This window comes from Eriocheir sinensis, chromosome 57 (genome assembly GCF_024679095.1).
Source record: "Eriocheir sinensis breed Jianghai 21 chromosome 57, ASM2467909v1, whole genome shotgun sequence".
Taxonomy (NCBI): domain Eukaryota; kingdom Metazoa; phylum Arthropoda; class Malacostraca; order Decapoda; family Varunidae; genus Eriocheir; species Eriocheir sinensis.
Window position 1 is genome coordinate 5,281,299 of NC_066565.1, and position 25,416 is coordinate 5,306,714.

At 43.5% G+C, this 25,416-nt stretch overlaps 2 protein-coding genes across 51 annotated transcripts in view; one reads left to right on the forward strand and one right to left on the reverse strand.

The window, feature by feature from the left end:
• Positions 1-12,406, reverse strand: part of LOC126984705 (transmembrane protein 183-like) — a 21,403-nt gene extending 8,997 nt beyond the window's left edge. For all 50 annotated transcript variants that reach the window (XM_050838655.1, XM_050838657.1, XM_050838646.1 and 47 more), the window contains exons 1-6: positions 10,713-12,406; positions 9,785-9,901; positions 5,578-5,691; positions 4,224-4,320; positions 2,622-2,723; positions 1,880-2,081 (exon numbers count right to left, since the gene is read on the reverse strand). In XM_050838655.1, coding sequence (XP_050694612.1) covers positions 1,880-2,081; positions 2,622-2,723; positions 4,224-4,320; positions 5,578-5,691; positions 9,785-9,901; positions 10,713-10,806 — 726 coding nt within the window. In that variant the 5' untranslated portion in view covers positions 10,807-12,406. The remainder of the gene's footprint in view (positions 1-1,879; positions 2,082-2,621; positions 2,724-4,223; positions 4,321-5,577; positions 5,692-9,784; positions 9,902-10,712) is intronic.
• A 1,964-nt stretch (positions 12,407-14,370) lies between these two features.
• Positions 14,371-24,738, forward strand: LOC126984709 (gastrula zinc finger protein XlCGF46.1-like). Its single transcript, XM_050838659.1, has 4 exons — positions 14,371-14,666; positions 14,801-14,870; positions 14,941-15,045; positions 23,254-24,738. The coding sequence occupies exon 4, from the start codon at positions 23,290-23,292 to the stop codon at positions 24,499-24,501; it is 1,212 nt and encodes a 403-aa protein (XP_050694616.1). The 5' UTR covers positions 14,371-14,666; positions 14,801-14,870; positions 14,941-15,045; positions 23,254-23,289; the 3' UTR covers positions 24,502-24,738.
• Positions 24,739-25,416: the final 678 nt, after the last annotated feature.

Sequence of the window (25,416 nt, forward strand, 5' to 3'; positions counted from 1 at the left end):
GGAAGGGAAGGGAAGGTAAGGAAAGGTAAGGTAGAGCAAACTTTAAGAACTACGTGTTTTGCATCCTTTCCTTCTGTGTAGAGTGAAGGAAAGCTACAGTAAGGTAAGGAAAGGGAAGGGAAGGTTAGGTAAGGTGAGGAAAGTGATGGCAAGGTAAAAAGTCACGTTGCGGACATTTCCTATAGCTCCTCCTTGCCTCAGTGCTCATCTCTGTCACATGTACCCTTGAGTCTGTGGTGGGTGAGAGTTATGATCCATTCACTGATGACTGTATTTTTGTCTCTGGTAGTGTTTTTTTTTTCACATTGATAAGCCTCAAATCCAGAACTGTTGTGGTATTAATTCCATCATCATTTTGTCACCTTCAACCTTATTCCTTTGCCTCTTAACCGTGTAGCAGCGACGGGCCAAATTTGTGGCTTTACCGTGTAGCAGCGACGGGCCAAATTTGTGGCTTTACCGTGTAGCAGCGACGGGCCAAATTTGTGGCTTTACCGTGTAGCAGCGACGGGCCAAATTTGTGGCTTTACCGTGTAGCAGCGACGGGCCAAATTTGTGGCTTTACCGTGTAGCAGCGACAGGCCAAATTTGTGGCTTTACCGTGTAGCAGCGACGGGCCAAATCTGTGCCTTGATATAAACCCCCCAAAAGAAGATGATGCATAAACTGATCACAAATGGTTTGATATATATTATGAAATGGTTTGTGTGAGGGATGATTGTTTTTAATTTTTCTCGCTTAGAGGGACCAATAAGAAACATGATCCCCGATGCTACTGGGTTAACATGCATATTGTGAGAGCATGAAAGGGCAGCTGTGTTATCGACGTCTAGGATATTATCAAGTAGGTAATTATGTGTTAGAATGTATATGTTAGATAATATTTGTTTCCACTTAAGAGATGGTGATTCTGTTAACCCGGTAGCTGCGTGGATCATGTTTTTGAATGGCGAGAAAAATGAGAAAAAATCATCACTCACGCAAACCATTTCATAATATATATCAAAGCATTTGTGATCAGTTTATGCATCATCTAATTTGGGGGGTTTATATCATGGCATAAATTTGGCCCGTCGCTGGTACACGGTAAAGCCACAAATTTGGCCCGTCGCTGGTACACGGTAAAGCCACAAATTTGACCCATCGCTGCTACACGGTAAAGCCACAAATTTGGCCCGTTGCTGGTACACGGTAAAGCCACAAATTTGGCCCGTCACTGGTACACGGTAAAGCCACAAATTTGGCCTGTCACTGGTACACGGTAAAGCCACAAATATGGCCCATCACTGGTATACGGTAAAGCCACAAATTTGGCCCGTCGCTGGTATGCGGTAAAGCCACAAATTTGGCCCATCGCTGGTACATGGTAAAGCCACAAATTTGGCCCATCGCTGGTACACGGTAAAGCCACAAATTTGGCCCATCGCTGGTACACGGTAAAGCCACAAATTTGGCCCATCACTGGTACACGGTAAAGCCACAAATTTGGCCCGTCACTGGTACACGGTAAAGCCACAAATTTGGCCCGTCACTGGTACACGGTAAAGCCACAAATTTGGCCCGTCGCTGGTACACGGTAAAGCCACAAATTTGGCCCGTCGCTGGTACACGGTAAAGCCACAAATTTGGCCCATCGCTGGTACATGGTAAAGCCACAAATTTAGCCCATCGCTGCTACCGGGTTAAGAGGCTCCATAAATCTCTTTAGTTATAACAGACAATGCAAGCTCATATTACTTAGCTAATTATACATATTTACATTTTTTTTCTTTAATAGTCATGTAATGTTTGAGTTTACTTGTATGATGGTTATTCTGTTATCAAGAAGCTACATGTATTTCTTTAGTTATAACACACACACACACACACACACACACACCTTATGCCACTGCAAGATACACTGTGCACGCAGCAGCTGTGTGGGGTCAGCGCTCAGTGGCTTCTCAGCGGCCAGCCTCGCACAGAAGGGCGCGTACATGAGGTAGAGGGCGCGCACCACACACAAGCGCACATGCCTGATTCTGTGGTCCAGGTTCCAGTAGGTGAGGGAGTCCGGGAGATCGGCAGACCATTGGTAGTGCCTGAGGGTGTTGGGGGGAGGAGGTGAGGGAAGGAAGGAAGGGAGAATGGGAGGAGGGACAGAAGGAAGGAAGGATGGAGAGAAGAAGGGAGGAAGTGAGGGAAGGAAGGAAGGGAGAATGGGAGGAGGGACAGAAGGAAGGAAGGATAAATAGATGAAAGGAAGGAAGGAAGGAAGGAAGGAAGGAAGATGATAAAAGTGAGACCAATGAAAGGAAAGAAAAAATAAAAGTAGAAAGTGCAATAATGAGAGAGAGAGAGAGAGAGAGAGAGAGAGAGAGAGAGAGAGAGAGAGAGAGAGAGAGAGAGAGAGAGAGAGAGAGAGAGAGAGAGAGAGAGAGAGAGAGAGAGAGAGAGAGAGAGAGAGAGAGAGAGAGAGAGAGAGAGAGAGAGAGAGAGAGAGAGAGAGAGAGAGAGAGAGAGAATAATCATATAAATACCTTGCTTTCTGAACTACATATTACTACCACTACTACTACTACTACTACTACAACTACTTTACCACTACCATTACTACTACTACTACTACTATTACAACTCACCTTCGGAACATGGAGAGCCAGAATCTTGTGGTGGTTGTGATGTAGTACGTGGCCTGACAGAGACTGGCAAACCGACCCACATCCTCCGGCCTTATATACTCACTGAGGGAGGGAGGGAGGGAGAAAGTATGGATGAATTAGGTGAAGGGAAGTTAGGAAGGACAGAAGGGAGGAAGGAAGGAAGGAAAGGAAAAGGAGAGAAAAGTATGGATGAAAAAGGTGAAGGGAAAATTTGAAGAAAGGAAGGGAAGGGAAGGGTAGAGAATGTATAGAAGGAAGGAAAAAAGTAAGAAGAAAAGATGAAAGAAAGAAAAGAAGGAATTAGGTGATTTATTTTACTATGAAAGATAAGGTGGCAAACACTTTTAAATTTAGACTGCACTTGTGTTTATAAAAAGTTAAGTGCATAAAAAAAAATTCTTACACAATATAAGACAACCATTGACAGCTGACCTATAGAGGATGGTAGACACCTATTAAAGGAAGGAAGGAAGGAAGGAGAGATGATAAAAATATGATAAAGGAAGGAAAGGAAGAAAGAGATGATAAAAATGGAAACAAAGGAAGGAAAGGATGAAGGAAGGAAGGGATATAAAAAAAGAGAGAGAGAGAGAGAGAGAGAGAGAGAGAGAGAGAGAGAGAGAGAGAGAGAGAGAGAGAGAGAGAGAGAGAGAGAGAGAGAGAGAGAGAGAGAGAGAGAGAGAGAGAGAGAGAGAGAGAGAGAGGAAGAAAAGAAAGAAAAAAAAACAAGAAAAAACAAAGAGGAAAAAGAGAAAGAAAAATGAAAAATATAAATAAAAAGAAAAGGAAAAAAGAAAAAGAAAGAAACACACACACACACACACACACACACAAATGGCATGTTATGGAAATGGAGAAAAGTAAAAAAAGACCGAGGAAAACATACAGGATGGGAGAAGAAAACTTAAGGCAGTACATGAAGAAAAAGGTTTGGGAGTAGCGATGCAAGACACACTATCCCCAGAAAGCATATAAACAAGTTATTTGGAGAAGCCTACAGGATGATGCAACATATAAAGGTATCATTACATTATATAGACAAGGAAATGATGAAGAAAATAATAACAACACTGGTAAGACCAAAACTTGAACATGCTGCAGTTGTGTGGTCGCCTCACTGAAAGAAGGATATCAGAAAGTTGGAAAGGATACAGAAAATTGCAACTAAAATGGTCCCAGAACTCTCGAACATGACGTATGAAGACAGATTGAGGGAGATGGACTTGGCGACACTGGAACAGAGAAGGGAGAGAGGAGATCTGATCACGCTGTATAAGTTGGTAAATAAGTTTGATGAGGTGGATAGTGATGATCTCTTCTCTACTGTGAGAACGCAGGGGCTGAGAGGACATGGAAAGAAACTTAATAAAGGAACCTGTTTGAGTGACTTGAAGAAGTATAGTTTTCCACATAGAAGTGTTAACACATGGAACAGCTTGCGGGAAAAGGTGGTGGAGGCGAACAGTGCCCAACAAATGAAGGAAAGGTTGGATGAATGTAGATATGGAGACGGGACTATTAGAGCTTAGCCCGGGCCACTAGACTACAAATAGGTAAATACAAATACGTAAATACACACACCTGATCAGGAACCACAGATCGAGGGGGTAGTCCGTGCCTTCAACCTCCTCCTCCATGTCCAGCCTCCCCGCAACTTTCCTTCGCCTCCTCTTGTGGTCTGCAAAGAAGGTGTACAGCCTCTTAAAAACACCTCCTTCACTCAAATCCATCTTCATCTAAAATTGTCTCAAGTAAACAGACTCTTAAGCTCAACCAAAATTGTCTCAAGTAAACAGACTCTTAAGCTCAACCAAAATTGTCTCAAGTAAACAGACTCTTAAGCTCAACCAAAATTGTCTCAAGTAAACAGACTCTTAAGCTCAACCAAAATTGTCTCAAGTAAACAGACTCTTAAGCTCAACCAAAATTGTCTCAAGTAAACAGACTCTTAAGCTCAACCAAAATTGTCTCAAGTAAACAGACTCTTAAGCTCAACCAAAATTGTCTCAAGTAAACAGACTCTTAAGCTCAACCAAAATTGTCTCAAGTAAACAGACTCTTAAGCTCAACCAAAATTGTCTCAAGTAAACAGACTCTTAAGCTCAACCAAAATTGTCTCAAGTAAACAGACTCTTAAGCTCAACCAAAATTGTCTCACAGGCCTTCTGTCCACTCTTAACACACACATATAAACACACATACAAAGCTAGATTGGGGGAACTGGGCCAACCAACACAGGAAGGAAGAAAAGAAAGAGGATAGCATTGAATAGGAACACAAGTGGAATGGAAGTGTTGGATAGAAATGATTTAATTGAGATGGAAGGGAGGAGGCAACTAAGAGGACACAGTAAGATATTGAGGAAGGGGACTTGTTTGGAAGACATAAGGAAGTACAGTTTTCCATACAGTAGAGTGGATTCTTTTTTTTCTTTTTTTACAGCAAAGGAGACAACTCGAGGGAAACAAAAAAGAGTGCGGGGAAAAAAAAAGCCCGCTACTCACCGCTCCCATAATAGACAAAAGTAAAGAATGGCCAAAACAGAGGTCAATTTCAAGTGGAGAGGTGTCTTGATACACTCTTCTTAATACATGGAGTGGACTTAGCAGACATTGTTGAAGCGGAGAGTGTCTATACAGCCGTCCCTCAAATAGTACGTTTTCCAATAGTTCGGTTTTGGGTTTATACGGATTGTCACGGAACATCTTTTAAGGATTTTTAAATTTCCTGCTTGTCGGGAAACTTAAAAATCCTAAAAAAATCTTCCATGAAAATCCACATAACACCGAAACTAAACTATTGGAATCCGTACTATTTGAGGGATGACTGAATAATAAAGGAAAAGCTGGACAAATATAGATTGGGAGACAGGACTGCCCGAGCTTGAGCAAACAGGTAACTACTATATGTACTGTTGCACCTAATCACAATCTACCTCGTGTCGTCCGCAGTACACCACATCCGTCACCATCATCACACTCGGCCAAGTCACTGTCGTCGTCACGCTCATCCCAAGGCCTCTCGTCATTATCATCCTTCATTACTGTCACTGAGAGAGAGAGAAAAAATTAATAGGCTGCTTAACCCGGTAGCTGCGGGGATCATGTTTCTTAATGGTCCCTCTAAGCGAGAAAAATGAGTAAAAATCATCACTCACACAAACTATTTCATAATAAATATCAAAGCATTTGTGATCAGTTTATGTATCATCTATTTTGGGGGTTTATATCATGGCACAAATCTGGCCCATCGCTGCTACACGGTAAGGCCACAAATTTGGCCCATTGCTGCTACACGGTAAAGCCACAAATTTGGCCCGTCACTGCTACATGGTAAAGCCACAAATTTGGCCCGTCGCTGCTACACGGTAAAGCCACAAATTTGGCCCGTCGCTGCTACACGGTAAAGCCACAAATTTGGCCCGTCGCTGCTACACGGTAAAGCCACAAATTTGGCCCGTCGCTGCTACACGGTAAAGCCACAAATTTGGCCCGTCGCTGCTACACGGTAAAGCCACAAATTTGGCCCGTCGCTGCTACACGGTAAAGCCACAAATTTGGCCTGTCGCTGCTACACGGTAAAGCCACAAATTTGGCCCGTCGCTGCTACACAGTTAAAAGGGAAAGAAACGTGTGATCATAATATTCAAGCTTTTTTTTATCTAACAATATAATGAAAAGAGAAGAAAAAAGGAATGAAAAGACAAAAATGAAAGGTAAAGATTCGTATTAGGTCCGTGCCAGTATCTCATAATCTGCTTTATGAAACATCAGTATCTCTTCATATATCTTTTCTACAAACCTTCAACAGTCATGGAAATGCTTTGAAAGTCCAATTCAAGGACTTTTTTTTACTCTTGAAAATAGGGGATAATGTTTACAGAAGCGCGTCGCCTCCTCTTGCGGCGGCCGCGATGACGCTGCAGCCGCCGCATCCGTAAAATAGCTCGCAGAGGGTTTAGGGTCGGGGAGCCATAGACTTCACAATCTCTTGACGGGAAACGGGGCGCGGGGCCGATTCGCAGGGGGCCGATTTTCAAAAATTTAAAATTTAAATATTTTCAAAACCAAAGCAGCTAGCGACCTGAAACTAAAACAGGCACCTCCCTTAGGCATATATGAGTCTCCATGAGCAGCGGTATCAAAAAATTCAAAGTCGTTCCCTAATAAAATCCCGATTAATTGTTTTTTATATAAGTATAACAAAACTTAAAAAGGCTATAAAATCCTCAGATTTTACGCTAGATGCACAAACATCACCAAATGCAGAGATAATCACTTATATTTTCAGAATCAATAGCAATATTTAGCATATCTTATAAGTTTTTGCCCGAAATAGCTACTTATTTTTTTTTTTTATTTAGTGCAATTTTTTACGTAAGTTTTTAACATCTAATAAATCACTTAATTTTCACATTAGAAACTTAATACTTGAGGAAAGCATGCAGAAACATCTTAATTTTACTCAACAAAAGCAAAATATTCATTTTTCTATATACAATCACAACTTATTTTGGTTGAATTCCGATGTCACTATTGCCGCAGCACGCCTTGCGGCTATCTGGCCCTCGTCCTGAACAATCACTTTAGCCTTTTGGCCTATGACTTGTGGGCCCCGGTCAGTTTCCTGGACTTGTACACGTCCCTGTTCCTCGCCGTCTCCTTCCTGCCCTCCTCGATACTGCTCCTCTTCCTGCCGGTCGGCTGCTTCAAGGCCTTGTTCTTCCTCGCTTCTGAGGTCACGTCCTTGGAGAAATTAGCACCGAAACAGTTGAAGAGGGACCTGCTGATGTGCGGCAAGATGGTGTTGGCCAGGTTGTGCCCCTCCTGGCACCTGTACCCCTGCAAGGTCGGGTCTGAGGCCGCCAGGAACTCCAGGAGGTGCCTGAACCCGTCCCTGTGGCGCATGGCAAGGGAGAGGAACCTCAACCTGCGCTCCTTCTTGTCCTCCCTGCACATCAGGGAGTCCCACAGCGACATCCCGAAGGACGCCATGTGGGCCATTGGGAGAGATGGTCGCTTCAGGACCGCCTGCCCGTCTCCAGCTCTCCCCTGTCGACCAGCTCGACCAGGGCGTCGAACATCACAGAGGGCGGGTCGCCTCTCGAGCTCCACGGTAATCTTCATCTCCTCCTGCTGGGCAAGCTCCTGCTTGCAGCACTCGGCCACAGAGGAGTTGGCCTGGACCTTCCTGGCCAGGTAGCAGCGTGGTTGCCGACCCGGCGAGGAGCAACTCGTCCGTCGTGGTCCGCTGGTCGTCGGCCAGCTCCCTGGCAAGCTGGGCCAAGATCACCTCGTCGTCCTCCTTCTCCTCTGCCTTGGCCCGGTCCAGGTCGGCCTGCACGTCCCGGGAAGAACCCGACGAGCTTCAGCAAATGCAGGCGCTGGGCCAACCTGTTGCTCACCATGAAGTTCTGCACTGAACACACCACTGCACTGCACACAACACTGAGTCACTGCACTGATGGCGTGCGGCTCCTCCACAGTTTACTCCACGGGTCGCGGGCGTCCTCATATCTTGTGTCTCCTCCGTCACTTCCACTCGATCCACTGCCTTCTGTGTCTTCTTGTATCGTCCTCTGGATCCTTGCAGTTGTGGGGAAGGGTACAGAGACGATGAATAACTGTAGGTCCTTTACTTGGAGAGTAAACAGAGGCAGGACAGCGATAATCCTTTACAGAGGGAAGTGCCCAGCTGACTGCGTGCCTAAGGCGAGTTAGGCGACGCGAACTGAGCTGAGTTGCCATGTAGGCACTAACTAAACGTACATTTCTTGTTTCCTAATACGTAAAACTGTGGACTTCACTATCCTACAGTTATCATTCATTTTACGTAAAGATTTCAACCTAAAGTTACGCAAATTTGCCATTTTTTACACAACGTTTTCAAAGTGCACGCATGGTGCTATTTTATATAAGTTACCTTGAATCCTCGACCAAATCACTCTAGAGACACTCCTGCCTGCTTGTATGCACTAAAACTTGAAGATTTCGTCCTGTTTCCACTTAAATTCGGAGTAAGAACGCAGAGTGTGTTTGAGTTGTCGCAGTGAAAGTCGCCATAACAATCGGCCCCTTACGCGAAGCCAGCGCGCCAAGACTGAAGAGATTTCCCGTCAACTAGTTGTGAAGTCTATGGGGGAGCATATTTAAACTACTCCAACCAAACTTTACGACCTACTAACGGGGGGGGGCTGCGCCCCCCTCGACCCCCCCTTCTAACCAGGACCCCCTGGACCCCCCCCACATGTATATGTGACTTATTTCAGCAAGGAGGTATTTCTCGCAACACCGGCTGCACCGTCGCCAGAGGAGGTGACGCGCTTTCGTAAACATTATCCCCTATTTTCATGAGTAAAAAAAAGTCCTTGAATTGGATTTTCAAAGCGTTTCCATGACTGTTGAAGGTTTGTAGAAAAGATATATGAAGAGATACTGATGCTTCATAAGGTAGGTAATGAGATACTGGCACAGACCTAAAATGAATCTTAACCAAATGAAACAAAGAAGAAACGTAAGAAGAGGAGGAAGAAAAAAATATGAAGAGAAAAATGGAACAAAAAAAAGATGAAGAGGAAGAAAAAAGAAGAAAAAAAGAAGGAAAAAAAAGAGAAACATGAGACAAAGAAAGAGAAAGAAAGGGGGAAGAAAAAAAAGAATGAAAAAAAGAGAAAAATGAGACAAAGAAAAAGAGAGGAAGAAAAAAAGAATGAAAAAGAGAAAAATTAGAAAAAAATATAGAGGAAGAAAAAAAGAAGAAAAATGAATGAAAAAAGAGAAAAATGAGACAAAGAAAAAGAAAGAAAGAAGGAAGACAAAGAATAAAAAGGAGAAAAATGAGACAAAAAAAAGAAAGATGAGAAGGAAGAAGAAAAAGAAAGAAAAAGAATGCAAATAGAAAACAGATAAAAAAGAGAAAAAGAAAAAAATTAAAGAGAAAAATGAGAAAAAAAAGAAGAAAAAAAAGGGATGAAAATAGAAAAAAAATGAGCAAAAAAAAGAGGAAAAAAATATCACCTAAAAAGAAAAGAATGAAAAAAGAAAAATGAGAAAAATTAAGGAAAAAAAAAGAAAGAAAAAAAAGAGGAGGATAAAGAAAGAGAGAACCACCATTATCACCACCACCACCACCACCACACTCACGGTTTTTCATGGCCACCGTCAGGCTCTCTTTTTTCATCCGCCCGCTGCCGCCGCTGCATCCGCCATCGCCATCACCCGGCCTCGGCACAGCGTTGGCAAAGTGGTTCAGGGTCACGTCTGCCGAGGGTCAAAGAAGAATGAAAAAAAGGAAAAAAAGGGTCGAAGAAAAGGAAGAATGAAGGAGTAGAAATATGACAAAATAACATAAGGAAAGTAAGTATCTCAACCCTTTCCATTGCTCCCTCATCGTCAAAGTCATTCATAATATTGTAAGTTTCTGGACGGAGTGATTTTTTTCTGCTTTTCTATTGATTTTTAAACGGGAAAAAATAAGTCTGCCGAGGGTCAAAGAAGGAGAATGAAAATTAAAAACAAAAAAAGGAAAAAAATAAGTCTGCCGAGGGTCAAAGAAGGAGAATGAAAAAAGCACACAAAAAAGGAAAAAATAAGTCTGCCGAGGGTCAAAGAAGAATGAAAATAAAAAAAAAGGAAAAAAATAAGTCTGCCGAGGGTCAAAGAAGGAGAATGAAAAAAACACAAAAACAGGAAAAAAATAAGTCTGCCGAGGGTCAAAGAAGGAGAATGAAAAAAACACAAAAACAGGAAAAAAATAAGTCTGCCGAGGGTCAAAGAAGGAGAATGAAAAAAAGCACACAAAAAAGGAAAAAAATAAGTCTGCCGAGGGTCAAAGGAGAATGAATGAATGAGAGGAATGAAAAAAAAAAGGAAAAAGCCTGCCAAGAATCAAAGAAGAATGGAGAAGGAAAAGAATGAAAAAGAAAAACAATAATGAAAAAGTGAAAACAAGAAAAAGAAGAGAAACATAAATGAAAAAGTGAAAAAAAAAAGAAAAAAAATAAGAAGACCAAAGACCAGAGAGAAAAATTATCAAGAATACACCCCCCTTTCCCCCACCCCTCCACCTCACCCCCGATGGCTGCGTTGCTGTGTGCGCTGCGGCCACTGCCACTCTTTGAGGTCTCTGTTCGGCGGTGTTTGTTGGTGCGGCGCCGACGGGACATCACCGCCGCTCCCCACGGGAACGGCCACCGCCAAAATGCCTCCTGCTGCTGCTGCTGTCACCCTTGATACTGCTGCTTCCACCTGCTGGGGACTCACGGCACTCCCCACAGGCCTGATGCTGTCTTTGTGTCTGTGTGGAAGGTGAATCTTTCCTTTAGGCTACCCTCCATCCATACTTTTCAAACTTATTTTTTTGTCATTCATTCCTTGTGTTGGTACTGTAAAACACAGTATAGCCGAGAAGATAGTCAGTTTCTTCGCAAAAATCTAAATCTATTAATCTAGTCTCTATGAGATCTTAAATCTACCAAAAAAAATATACACAATTTATATAAGAAAAAAAAATCTAAATGTCAATAAGGGAAGACTTTGACCCACAAGCTGTGAGGAGGGCGCATGTGCTGGGCGGTACTCAGGGTCATGAGCTTTTTGCATCATTATATTGTAATTTCTGAAATTTTCCAGAAGCTATTAGTTACTGCACTGCATTCAGAGACTAAAATACAGCACTCCTATCCTGGATTATGGTGCCCAGAGCTGGTCTCCATACCTGGTCAGGGACATAAAACTCCTTGAGCAGGTACAACGAAGAGTGACAAGGCTGGTACCTGATCTTAAGGACCTCCCATATGAGGAGAGATGCAGAGCCCTAATCCTGCCAACTTTAGAGGACCAGAGGCTGAGAGGGGATATGATAGAAGTGTATAAGCTGCTACATGGCCATGAGGATATTCCAGACACAAAATTCTTCACTCTCAGCAACAACAATCTCAGAGGACACAGCCTAAAACTAGCGAGACCTGACCACTGGAGAATGAACACGAAGGGGAACTGGTTTGCCATCTGAACCATTGACCCTTGGAATGCTCTCCCAGAGCAGGTAGTAACAGCCCCTACGATTTCTGCGTTCACGGCAATGTATGATGGGCACGTGGGATGAAACCAAGCGCAGGCAATCAATATACCAGAGGTGGGGGACACCACAAAGGTACCTTCTTATTCCCCCTCTAGCTATGTTTAGGTAAGCACACAAGGTGAGCATTAACCTCGCACAAGATGATACAATTGATTCAATATCATCCTAGTTTTGTTCGCAATTGTAAGACTCACTAAGTTAGAGATATTCACCAAACAGTCTACCAGAATGTGTTGGGAGTGCTCCATCAAGTAAATTTTTGGCTGAGGTCCTCTAATTCTGACCATGGAACCATTTTCTTATAGTTTTTGATGTGTTCCAAATTATTCTGATATTTGTTTTCCTCACCAATCACTAGTTTTTTTGTTTCCTCCTCCCCCTTCAATAAACTAGTGATTTTTTGTTGTTGTTGTTTTGGGCCGCGGCGATCTAGTCGCTCACACGAGCCCTGGGGTCGTCCTGTGAGGGCCTCACAGGCGCGTCAGCTGCCCCGTCTTCCTGAGGAAGGCGCAGGTGAGGCGGATGACAGCTTCCTGCCGAGAGGGGTGGACGCCTGCCGCCGCCAGCAGGGTGGGCAGGTCAAAGGTGGGCACCTCCAGGGCACGGAGTTGGTGTCGGAGCAGCACTCGCTGGGAGTGGTGGCGGGGGCAGTGCAGCAGCAGGGAGCTTGGAAGTCGTACCATGTTTACCTTGCAGCTGATTCTTGATCTTGATGTCAAAGGGGACATTGCACAGCTAGAAAAGGTTCAGCACGGTAGGCCGCTGGGGATTAGGAGCCCCTTATAGGAGCACAGCGGTAGAGGCCGTCAGAGGAGATATGGGATGGAGTACGTTCAAGGAAAGAATTGTAAAGGGCAAGTTGGGCTTCCTAAAGAAAATTGAAAAGAGTAGTGAGGAGAGATGGGCAAAGAAAATACTGCAAGAAAGTGGAAACAAGTCCACCTGGGGGAAAAAGTTAGAGAGGTGGAAAAGGAGAGAACACCTGAGGGAAGAGTGGAGTGAAATGGAGATCAGGGATGTGAAGAAGGCAGAAGAAAGGAACGGACAAGTCAAATGGCAGGAAGGAGTGGCAATTAAGTCAACGCTAAAATGGTACAGTAGGAAACAGAAACCAGAGGGAGTACACTGGCATGTAGGAGACTGGGGGAGCAAACTGTTGTTTAAAGCAAGAACAGGAACCCTGGAGGTAAACGGCAGGAACAGGGACGGGGGAAACCCAGGAACTGTAGCTGTAGGACAGGGCAGAAAGAAACAGTAGAACATCTAATAGTGGAATGCAGCAACTATGAGAGGCAGAGAGGGGAGTTAGTGGCAGGAGTAGTGATGGTAATAGGCGGAGAGGAGTGGGCTTGGAGGCTAGAGGAGGAAAACGGGGCGATCTGCACGGTGTTGGGGCTGTATGGAGACAAAAAGGAAACAGAAAGAAGAATGGTAAAGTTGGCAAAAGTGTTCGATCCTCGCGCAGTGCTGGGAAAAAAGGGCACAAATGTCTGAATAAGTGAACATAAGTGGCTTTATTTCAGGCTAGAAAATAACATAAGACTGAAAAGGAAGGTGTGTGAATAATAAGAAGGGAGGAACGAGAGGAGGAGGACCTAAGAAGCGATACAAAGCGTTACAGGTCAAAAGAAGAAGAAGAAGAAGTAACCATAGCGCCTATTCCACCCCACACCCACTTTTCCCTCGGGCCGAGACATATACAGTAAAAAATGCGGCATCAGCGCTCGCTGAGTGGCAGTAGCACGTGGTAAAACACTTCATTACAAAGCTATTAATTTATTGAAATTTTCAGTGCCCTTAAACTACTAGCTTTTTATTCGTTTATGGGAAAAAAGCCCATTTTTCGTTATCTGTCTCCGTATTTCGCACAAAACAACAAATTTTCGCGTTATTTGACTGTTACTTCCTCTGTATAGCATGTATGATATGTGTTTGCTTGCAAAATACTTTTTCAGTGGATTTGGAAATAACAAATGTTAGTCATCATCAAAATACCTAACGAAAATTAGAGTTGATTGATATATTTTTTTTGGTTACCCATTAAAACAATTATCTATATTCTAAATCTAAGGTTTAAAACAGAAAACGAATCAGTTTAAGGAGTAACTAAAGTGCACGTTCACCTAACTAACTATTACACGTAGTGACATGAAATAATCACAGTGTTGGCCACGTTGAAGCTTTTGTGTAAATGACAAATATAATGCAGTCAACTTGAATATTACAGTTTACAAGAGCAGCAAAAATCATGTCACACGTGTAAAATTTAGTTAGTTGAACGTGCGCTAGTTACTCCCCGAGAAAATGGACAGGGAACCGTTTCCGCATATTCCAATTTTGGTCTAATCATAGTGGTTATTATCTTTTTCATCATATCCTTATCCATGTAGTGGTGAAGTAGCAAGAAGAACCTAAGAAGCGATACAAAGTGGAACAGGTCAAAAGAAGAAGAAGGCCTTCACCGCCAGGCGGGGTGGGGTGGGGGTCACTAATGCAGCCCTCACCAACCCTGGAGGAAGAATACACGTAAAAGCTGAAAATTTAATGTACGTACATAAATCGAAATGAAACTCAAAACTCGTACGTAGCTATCAGGTAATTCTTTTTTTAGCAATCCATTACGATGACAGATATATTTTACCTTTAAAAAAAGCTTGTAATCCGTGTGACAGACGTAAGCCTCTTCCAGAAGGCCATCTGTGAGTATCTGAGTGATCCACTACAAGTATTCGTTCACGCCCGCCGCGGCACGTACCCCCCAGCAGCCTGCTGCTCGGCGTCGGCGGGGCGGTGCTGCGGCTGTGCTAGCTGGTGCTGTGCTGTGCTGTGTTGCAGTGCTCCGCCGCCGCCCCCGCTACGCCCGGCACCTGCCCGGATACAAAAGAGGTGTGGAGGTGCAGGACTGGCAAGTCGACCAGGATCAAACCACCTAAACTTTGACAAGTAAGTAAAAACTTATTACATTGAAGGTGGAGAGAACAAAGAATAGAGCAAGGCCAATAAGAACACAGGATTTTACCGGGGTCTGAGTGCCAAATTATTGGTCACAAGACCAGCTGACTGACTCCCTGCGGCAGGTGTGCTGGCAGGAGGCTGCAGGGCTGGACAGCAGGTGTGCTGGCAGGAGGCTGCAGGGCTGGACAGCAGGTGTGCTGGCAGGAGGCTGCAGGGCTGGACAGCAGGTGTGCTGGCAGGAGACTGCAGGGCTGGACAGCAGGTGTGCTGGCAGGAGGCTGCAGGGCTGGACAGCAGGTGTGCTGGCAGGAGGCTGCAGGGCTGGACAGCAGGTGTGCTGGCAGGAGGCTGCAGGGCTGGACAGCAGGTGTGCTGGCAGGAGACTGCAGGGCTGGACAGCAGCATGAGTGGCCAAGACAAGCAGGAGCAGACTGCTGCAGGGGGCAGGAGGGTCAGTGGTCATCAGATGAAGCAACTTGCTGCTGGCAACTCCAGCAACAAAGGAGAGAGGAAGTTTGTGTGTCTGGAGTGTGGAAAAGAATTCACCTCAAAGGATGGCCTCAGATATCACACCTTTACACACACTGGTGTGAAGAACTATGAATGTAAGGAATGTGGGAAAAAATTCATCAGGAAGAATACCCATGATAGACACACCCTTACACACACTGGTGTGAAGAACTATGAATGTAAGGAATGTGGGAAAAAATTCATCCAGAAGTGTGACCTTGATACACACACCCTGAGACACACTGGTGTAAAGAACTATGAATGTAAAGAATGTGGGAAAAAGTTCATCCGGAAGAGTGACCTTGATAGACACACCCTTACACACACTGGTGTGAAGAACTATGAATGTAAAGAATGTGGGAAAAAATTCAGCCGGAATAGTGACCTTGATACACACACCCTTACACACACTGGTGTGAAGAACTATGAATGTAAGGAATGTGGAAAAAAATTCATCCAAAAGTGTACCCTTGATAGACACACCCTTACACACACTGGTGTAAAGAACTATGAATGTAAGGAATGTGGGAAAAAATTCAGCCGGAATAGTGACCTTGATAGACACACCCTTACACACACTGGTGTAAAGAACTATAAATGTAAGGAATGTAGGAAAAAATTCATTCGGAAGAGTGACCTTGATAGACACACCCTTACACACACTGGTGTGAAAAAACAAAAATGTAGCATATGTAGGAAATGTAAGAAAAAATTCATCCCAAAGGATAGGGCCTACCCTTGATACATGCACCCTTAGACACATTGGTGTAAAAAACTATGAAAGTAAAAATGTGGACATTTTTTTTTTAGCTGTAAGGATAGCCTTATTCAATACATCATTACACACTGCTGTAAAAAGTCATGAGTGTGAAGAGTGCGGGATGAGATTCACTTGGAAGTCAACCCTTACCAAACAGGTCGCCAGGCATTATAGCCCTAGAGAGTTCAAGTGTGATGTTTGTGGAAAGCTCTCTAAGATGAAGAAAGACATTACCAGCCACATGAAGACCCACTTCTGAAGTGTGTCTGTTTACAGTATATTGATCAGTGTTAGCAGCAGCTGAGCTATAAAAGGAAAGGGAAGTGAAGGAGAGGTAAAAGTGATCTTGTAAGACAAAGAAGAAAGAAGGCTTGCATGTGAAGCGATTAAAGGAGAGGAGCCATTGGAAAAAGAGAAAGGGAAATACTGATGGATGACTTTCCACAACTGTGGCAACTGCACTTTGGCATTGAGCAGGGGTCTCCAAACTTTTCAGGTGGAGGGCCACATTAAAGATATTGGGACATCTTTGCAGCCTCAGGAAAAATAGTGTCACCTTCATAAATTTAATGAACTCAAAAGTAAAGTAAAACAAATGGAAGATATTCAAAACAAAACGATGGCATTGATTAACGAAAAACAAAAATATACCTGCCTTACTTAACATTATAGAAACCAATTATAAGAATGGATTTCAAATGCTTGATAATTAGACTTGACTCGCTTCATTTTGGAAAGTGTTTGTTCACACAGGTATGTTGTACCAAAAATGGACACAAAACTACAAGCAAGTTGTTTCAAAACTGGAAACTGCTCTCGCTTCAAAACTTTATAAAACTCATCAGATTTCCTTCTTTATATCTGTCTTTAAATCAGTCATCTGCCTAGAGATCAACAATTTCCATTTGAAACTGATTTGGAGGATTTTCAACATTGCAGTTTAATAGATTTTGAAAGAGCCTAATTTCATTTGCTTTGGCATCAAAATCAGAAAATTGCTCCTGAAACTGTTTTTTCAAGTCTAAAATTATTTTATTTGCAAGTAAGGAAGAAAATTTGACTTATGGCTGAACCCTCAGGCTGGTGTGCTGAGTGTTTGGTGTGTAGGGGGGTGGGGGTGGGGGGCTTTTACCCCAATAATATGGTGAATCTTTTATTGCTGCTTCCTTTTTTCTCCCATTTGATAGTTTTAAGTTTATAAGAGTGTTTTGAGATACTATTTGTTGTGCAAATGAATAATAACCATAATGTGGTCATAATAAAGTGAAGATTAGTACGTATTATTCACATGCCCATATTTCATTTCCTACTGATCTTCTGTTGTCATAGATTTTTTGCTGATGTTCAAACCTAGAAAATCATAGGAAATAGTATAGAGATCAAAACAACTGTGAAAGCAGGCATGAAATGTGTTCACGGCTGCAGTTGGTGTAAGCCTGTGGCTCACCACCAGTGGCAGCAAGAGGCGCACCTAACATCACCATAGCCGATCCAGGATTCAGGATGTTTCCCAAGTAAAAGGAGGTATAATTGTATTTCATAAAGAATCCTTATAACCAAAAACGAATTAAAATCATGAGTATTCTTTTTCTTGAACAGAACATTGAATAAACAACAGAACAATAATATGAAAATACGTATAGCCACCGTTGCCAGATTATCGGACTCAGAGCACAGTATTTACCGGTTTCTGACGCCTAACTATTGCCAAGAAACATCAGGATCTAACTCTTTTAACAATAACTATAAATTAGTTTCGTTATTGGAGCCCAGAAGAGAGTTTTGGGGCAGAGAGTCGGGAAATATAAGCGGCTGAGTACGACAATCTGGCAACAGTGTGGGCCCAAGGCAGCAGCGTACACCATTTTGCAGGTATCACATGCCTTGAATAGCATATTTTTACTGCGCGAAGCAGGTGATGTGACTTATTGTGACTTCGTGAGCTTATTTATATATCTATTTGTGTATATTTCATGGAGGCAAAACTTACATTATTAGTTTCATTTTTACTATTGACATAAATTTGTGACTGTTTTTCACAATAGAATTTCACTCAAATAAGTGAATCAGACACCACAGAAATATTACCAGTGTGTGTATGAATGAATATGAAGATAAGCACATACTTTGATTTAACTCTAGGATGTCTCGCGGATCATTTGTAAATAAAAACAAAATATCTGGATAGGCTACTCTGTAGCCCACTACCAGCTATGGCTGCCCAAAAAGTCTCTCTACCAAGTTTGTACCCCACATTTGGTGATGTTAGGTGCGCCTGTGGCGCAGTGCAAGCTGTCACGCGTATTCATTGAAAATATATTAGATAAACTCTGGTATGAAAACATCATCGTCATCATTAGAAACAAGTGAAACGATGCCATTGATCAATATTTTATAGAGAAAAAAGACGTTTTAAGAATTCGGTTGCATGCTGTGACGCTGAGTAGCTAGGGAAATGTTCCTAATGAATGCGTGTTGTCCTTGATGAGTGACAATATGAGAAATTGTGTTGGTTCATCTTCTTGTATGGACAAGAAAGAGCACTCTGGCGGATCATGATAGGGAGATGGAAAAGTCTCAAGATATCGATGACGCACATCACACACAACCAAGGTCAGTTGCCCATATCCACAACGTAAACAAACCAGCCGCCCTGTATTCACATCTTTTGACCTGTTACGCTTTGTACCGCTTCTTTGGTCCTCCTTCTCATGGTGCCGTTTGCAAAAGTAAGGGCTGATGTGGCTGTGCAGCTGTCACTCAAATTATGGACTTGTTGCTACAGTTAATTGGAAGGAAGAAGCTGTTGTGGGTACGATCATGGCTTCAAAGACGAGAGGACAGGAGTGTTTACCCAAACCAACAACTCTCTCCTGGTTTGCTGTGCGGGCAACTGCGGTTGCTCCTTGCTTCAAGATGGCGCCACTTTAAACATTCGCCTGCGTCAGAACGGGCTGGGCCGACCATCAGGCCCCACCGGGAAGAAGCCTTTGGCCGACCATCAGGATCCACCAGGAAGAAGCCTACTGGCGCAATAGGCCGCGACGTAAAAGAAAAAAAAAAAAGGTTGGAGGAAAACATGTAAAATGTTTTTTATGTGAATGTTTTTGGGATAAGGGACACGTTAATGGAATTCCCATTAATTTAAATGTGGAAGTTCGTTTTTGTTTACGAGTGTTTTGATTTACCGTTTACCGTTGATGAGGTTTCAGGCCCTGCCCCGCCGCTGATGCAGCGCTCTACGAGGGCCGTCAACAATTATAACGTTAGCCTCAGTAATAGTCTTCGATGCACTTATTCTCAAACATCGTAGTGAGTGAGTGAGTGTCTTAATTGCTTTCACGAATAATATCACATATAACCATTAGTTCAGTTTTCATGTCTAATATTTTCCTTATAGTATCACAATTAAATATCCAACGATTATTTCCAACACACTGAACATTCATCACACACAATTTATCATTGAGTACAGACATTGATTAATAGCCATGATTGGTCATGTTACGAATTCTCTCAATTTCAGTCTGGAGAACTACACAACACTGGTCGTTGGCTGAGTGGTTGATTTCAGGCTTCTTGTACCTCACACAATTTATGCATTTCTTCTCAGCCATGGTGCACTCCTGTGATTTATGATTGCCACAGCATTTGAAACAATTTGGGGCGTCTCCATTGGTCTTGGCAGCACAGTTGGCCTCAAGATGGCTGTATCTCTGACAATGATAGCATATAATTGCATGGTATCTGTCTCTCACTGTGTATATTCCCCATTTTAATTTTAACTTGTTGTGATTCTTGTGAGTCAGCTCTTACAGTTGGATCGCTCCTCAGAATGTAGTGCATCGTGCCGGCAGCTGCAGGCTTACTAAAAACCAGCTCAATCTTATCCTCAACACCCTCAATTGTGTGTAAGAACTCATTGCGGTCTAAGATGGTCTCTTTTATTTTTTCCTTGGTCTCCTCTTTATGTACATTGCATATCATGATCTTTGGTTTCATCTTTCCCACACTCTTGGTATTAATTTGCTCAACAGACTCCAGTTTTTGAGCAGCCTCATCCCTTGTGTTCTCATTATCAAAGTTCATGACAATATTACCTCCATTAGTGAATCATGAATCAGTTATTTGAATGCCATTCAATGCCTGGGAGACTGCATCCTTCATTTCTGTTGCCTTCTTTCCTGTGTAGAAGAAGCCTTCACGACCAGAATATTCTTCTTGACTTTCCTGTCTTTCTTCGCCACCTCGGCCCAACTCAGCGCCTTGTCAGCAGCAAGGGCGTCAGCAACTGACCCCAGGCCCTCCTACATCCTCTCAGCCCTTGATTCAACTTCATCTTTTACCACAGATATTTCTTTAGATAATTCTTGCTTGAATTCATCCAATTTCTCCACAGTTTTGGTAGCCAGAGATGCTTTATGGAGGCATGGGTTGCAAATCCAATTAATTTTAGGTATATTCTCCTGCTTAATTCCAGACAGATGAGCACATGTCACATGACACCATTTAGGGCACAGACAGCATCCAATCCACTTATCGCCTGTGGGATACCTACAAACGTAACAAAAGTCCCCCATGCCCCTGGCTCCGCCAGCCATGTCGACACAGCACTTTAGGGAGCTAGGTGTAACACATCCGCTCTGCACGATGACTCACTCACTACTCCAACAAAAGTCTGGAACGAATTAAACTCGTAAACCGAGGTATGACTGTACCTGGAAATTATACGTAGCCACCTCGCGTGAGGTTGACACTTACATTATGTGTTGTATTGTTGTCTCTGAACACAGTGCAGTAATGAATAGCTCCTGGAAAATTTAAGGCAAATATGCAGGAGGAGCAGGTATGCTTTTTCAAGTTGACAGGCTGTCTGTTATGTATTGTTACTGCCCGACTGTGTTGAGGTGAAAATTCAGCTGCTCCTGCATGATTACAGAGCAATAGTTCTTACCTTGTTGAGTGCCAATAGGTTACTGTCTTGGGGGGGTCAGGGTGTGTGAAGCCCCTGTTTTAAGGTGGGGAGGTAGAGGGGGCAAAGCCTCCCCGTTATGGGTTGGGTTAGTTGAGAAATAGTTCTTGTCCTATTAAGCAGCGATAGGTTACTTTTGGCAGGGTGGGGCGCGCTGTGGGGAATATTAATCCAACATATTTACCAAGAAAGTTAACTTTTTATAGTCTTAAGTGAAAATATCCACAAGCTCCTCCCACTAGGGTGGAGCCATTTCTCCCCGCCGAGGAGTCATATTGGCGTTCTGGTATTGAGGGGTGGAGTTGTGAGGCCCTCGGCTAATTCAGTGAGAAATCAGGCCTCGTATCTTTCACCCTTAGGTTACTCTGGTCGACTTGAGGGTATGGTCATGATCAGATCTAATCCCTCAAGAGATAAGAATACCCCACTCTCTCTCTCTCTCTCTCTCTCTCTCTCTCTCTCTCTCTCTCTCTCTCTCTCTCTCTCTCTCTCTCTCTCTCTCTCTCTCTCTCTCTCTCTCTCTCTCTCTCTCTCTCTCTCTCTCTCTCTCTCTCTCTCTCTCTCTCTCTCTCTCTCTCTCTCTCTCTCTCTCTCTCTCTCTCTCTCCTCTCTCTCTCTCTCTCTCTCTCTCTCTCTCTCTCTCTCTCTCTCTCTCTCTCTCTCTCTCTCTCTCTCTCTCTCTCTCTCTCTCTCTCTCTCTCTCTCTCTCTCTCTCTCTCTCTCTCTCTCTCTCACGTGATATTTAAAGAAACAAAATGAGAAACATGCATATATGTATTCAGGTAAATTTACAAATAAATATATATACAAATGACCAAGGCAGGCCAAGAGAGCGACTGAGAGAGAGAGAGAGAGAGTCATGTTTAATTTCATTTCATGGGATTTGCTACCCTTTCCATCTAATGGTCAGAAAAGTCAAATTTAGTGTGGACATCAGTATTTTGTACATCCTTTGAACCGAGCATGGTCAGCCACTTACCAATAAGGAAAGTTGTGGGCTCCACCAGCTTCAAGTAGTGGGAGGGGCTTGTGGACGTTTTCGTATGACAGACTATACTGGTTTGTGCAGAAAACTATCTCCTCACCAAAAAACTTCCTATTTTGCTCCTGAAAGAATAGTCTTGTCTTGAAAATAACACGCCTAATTATGCTGCAAAATTACCAGTTTAAAAAACTTCAATACAATGACGTATCAAGGATTATGAACTTGAGCGCAGCGCAGCACACCCTCCCTCGCTGACTGATCGTTTGGAACCTTCATGAGTTAACATTGGAAATTGAAAAAGTCAACCTTTTAATGGTTTTCAGAAGAAAAATATCTCCATAAGATAAACATTATATTTTGCCAAGAAATAGTCAGTTTTTCAAAATTGGTGGGCTGCAGTAATGTCCATAGTTCCCCTTCAGTTTGGTAAATATCCATAGCTTCAATGGTCTCACAATGGGGTATGTAACTTTTCTGGTAGGTTTTGATGTGTTTTTATTCAGCATGCTAACTGTGGAAAGCATCAGTTTCCTGAACCTGCTTCTCCCTTTAAAGAAAATCGTGATTTCTGTGAAAAAATAATGCTATTTAATAGGAAACACATCAATACTTGCCAAAAGTTTAGCAGTTTTGTCCCCACAATAAGCATAACTAAGTAAACAAACAATAAGCCCTCACTATACTTGTCAGCTTCACCTGTACCTCTATCTGTAGGTCCCTGGACCTTCCTGCAGCAAAGGCCACAGCTCCGCCTGTACCTGTCCCTCTGAGTCCCTGGACCTTCCTGCAACACTCCCTGCAGCAAAGGCCACAGCTCCACCTGCACCTGTCCCTCTGAGTCCCTGGACCTTCCTGCAACACTCCCTGCAGCAAAGGCCACAGCTCCACCTGTACCTGTCCCTCTGAGTCCCTGGACCTTCCTGCAACACTCCCTGCAGCAAAGGCCACAGCTCCACCTGTACCTGTCCCTCTGAGTCCCTGGACCTTCCTGCAACACTCCCTGCAGCAAAGGCCACAGCTCCACCTGTACCTGTCCCTCTGAGTCCCTGGACCTTCCTGCAACACTCCCTGCAGCAAAGGCCACAGCTCCACCTGTACCTGTCCCTCTGAGTCCCTAGACCTTCCTGCAACACTCCCTGCAGCAAAGGCCACAGCTCCACCTGTACCTGTCCCTCTGGGTCCCTGGACCTTCCTGCAACACTCCCTGCAGCAGGTGTGCTGGCAGGAGGCTACAGGGCTAGACAACAAGTGTGCTGGCAGGAAACTGCAAGGCTGGACAGCACCAAGACCAGTTAACTGACTCCCTGCAGCAGATGTGCCAGCAGGAGGCTGCAGGGCTGGACAGCAGGTGTGCCAGCAGGAGGCTGCAGGGCTGGACAGCAGCATGAGTGGCCAGGACAAGCAGGAGCAGACTGCTGCAGGGGGCAGGAGGGTCAGTGGTCATCAGATGAAGCAGCTGTCTACTGGCACCTCCAGCAACAAAGGAGAGAGGAAGTTTGTGTGTCTGGAGTGTGGAAAAGAATTCACCACAAGGGGAGGCCTCAGATATCACACCTTTACACACACTGGTGTGAAGAACTATGAATGTAAGGAATGTGGGAAAACATTTATTAGTAAGAGTCAACTTGATACACACACCTTTACACACACTGGTGTGAAAAACTATGAATGTAAGGAATGTGGGAAAAATTTCGTTAGGAAGAGTACCCTTGATATACACACCCTTAGACACACTGGTGTGAAGAACTTTGAATGTAAAGAATGTGGGAAAAAATTCATCCAGAAGTGTATCCTTGATACACACACCCTTACACACACTGGTGTGAAGAACTATGAATGTAAGGAATGTGGGAAAAAGTTCAGCCTGAAGAGTAACCTTGAAGCACACACCCTTACACACACTGGTGTAAAGAACTTTGAATGTAAGAAATGTGGGAAAAAATTCATTAGGAAGAGTCACCTTGATACACACACCCTTACACACACTGGTGTCAAGAACTATGAATGTAAGGAATGTGGGAAAAAATTCATCCAGAAGGTTCACCTTGATTTACACACCCTTACACACACTGGTGTTAAGAACTATGAGTGTAAGGAATGTGGGGAACGATGCACCACAAAACAGGGTCTTAAATATCACAGCCTTATGCACACTGGTGTAAAAAACTATGAATGTAAGGAATGTGGGAAAAAGTTCATCATAAAGTTTCACCTTGATAGACACACTCTTACACACACTGGTGTAAAGAACTATGAATGTCAAGAGTGTGGAAAAAAGTTTGGACGCAAGAGTAACCTTAAAAGCCACAGCCGTACCCACACTGGTGTAAGAAACTATGAATCCCAAGAATGTGGGGATGAATTTATCCAGAAGAGTCAGCTTGCTACACACACCCTTACACACTCGGGTGTAAAGAGTCATGAGTGTGAAGAGTGCGGGAAGAGATTCAGTATGGCTTCATACCTTAACCGACACTTGTACAAGCATATATACGACCATAGAGAGTTGAAGTGCGATGTTTGTGGTCAGTTCTTCAAGACAAAGCCTGAAATTAGAAGACACATGAAGACCCACTTCAGGGATGTGTCTTCCTAAGCTGTGATCTTGTAATGTCTCACGGCTCTTCTCCCCGGCACTGGGTCACCCTCCATGTATTACTGTGTCTGTCCTCTCCATCTGGCCGTCACCCTAGTGCCCAGTGACCGTCTTGGCTCATTATTTACTATTTTTCCATTTTTCCATGCTCGCTCCTCCATCCCCACCACTGTCACATCCCATCAAGTGTCCTTGCAGATTCACGGCTCCTCCTTAGAGAGTAACACTTCCCATTACCTCCATTTACTTTGACCATCTTGACACAACTTACATACAGCTTCATGGACCAAATGCTGACCCCTTAATTGTGTTGTACTCTGGTATTCTGAAAAAATACATAACAATTACATTTCCAGTTGCTCTGTTTTTTATCCTCACTTGTCTTGAAGATTGACTCAAAGTTAGTGTTTTGAAACCATCTTATCAAATTTACTTTCATACTGTGAATGTTTCTGGCACACGACCAACACGTGAATATGCAGACATTGGCACAAGGCACGTCACCATCACATAGTGCCGACTGTCCTGGTCCTTGGTAGAAAAAGAGTATTTAGCGCTGAATTACCTGTACTATATATGTGTTGTTTGCAGACTCAGCAAATACATGAGACTGTTCAGATTGAAAAGAACTCTCTCTCTCTCTCTCTCTCTCTCTCTCTCTCTCTCTCTCTCTCTCTCTCTCTCTCTCTCTCTCTCATCACTGACAACCTCGATCCCTCCTTCAGCAACAACTTTGAACGTGTCATGTCCCTCGCCAAGCGGCCAAGGCTGTCCTGCTGCTGCTGATGATGATGATGTCATTTGGGAGAGTTCAGTTCAGTGTCTAATGGAAGACGCTATTAGTACCAAGAGTGTTGGAAAGATGAAACCAAAGATCATGATATGCAATGTTCATAAAGAGGAGACCAAGGAAAA

Coding starts and splice junctions, on each gene's coding strand:
- LOC126984709 (XM_050838659.1), top strand. CDS start 23,290: ATGAGTGGCCAGGACAAGCAGGAGCAGACTGCTGCAGGGGGCAGGAGG.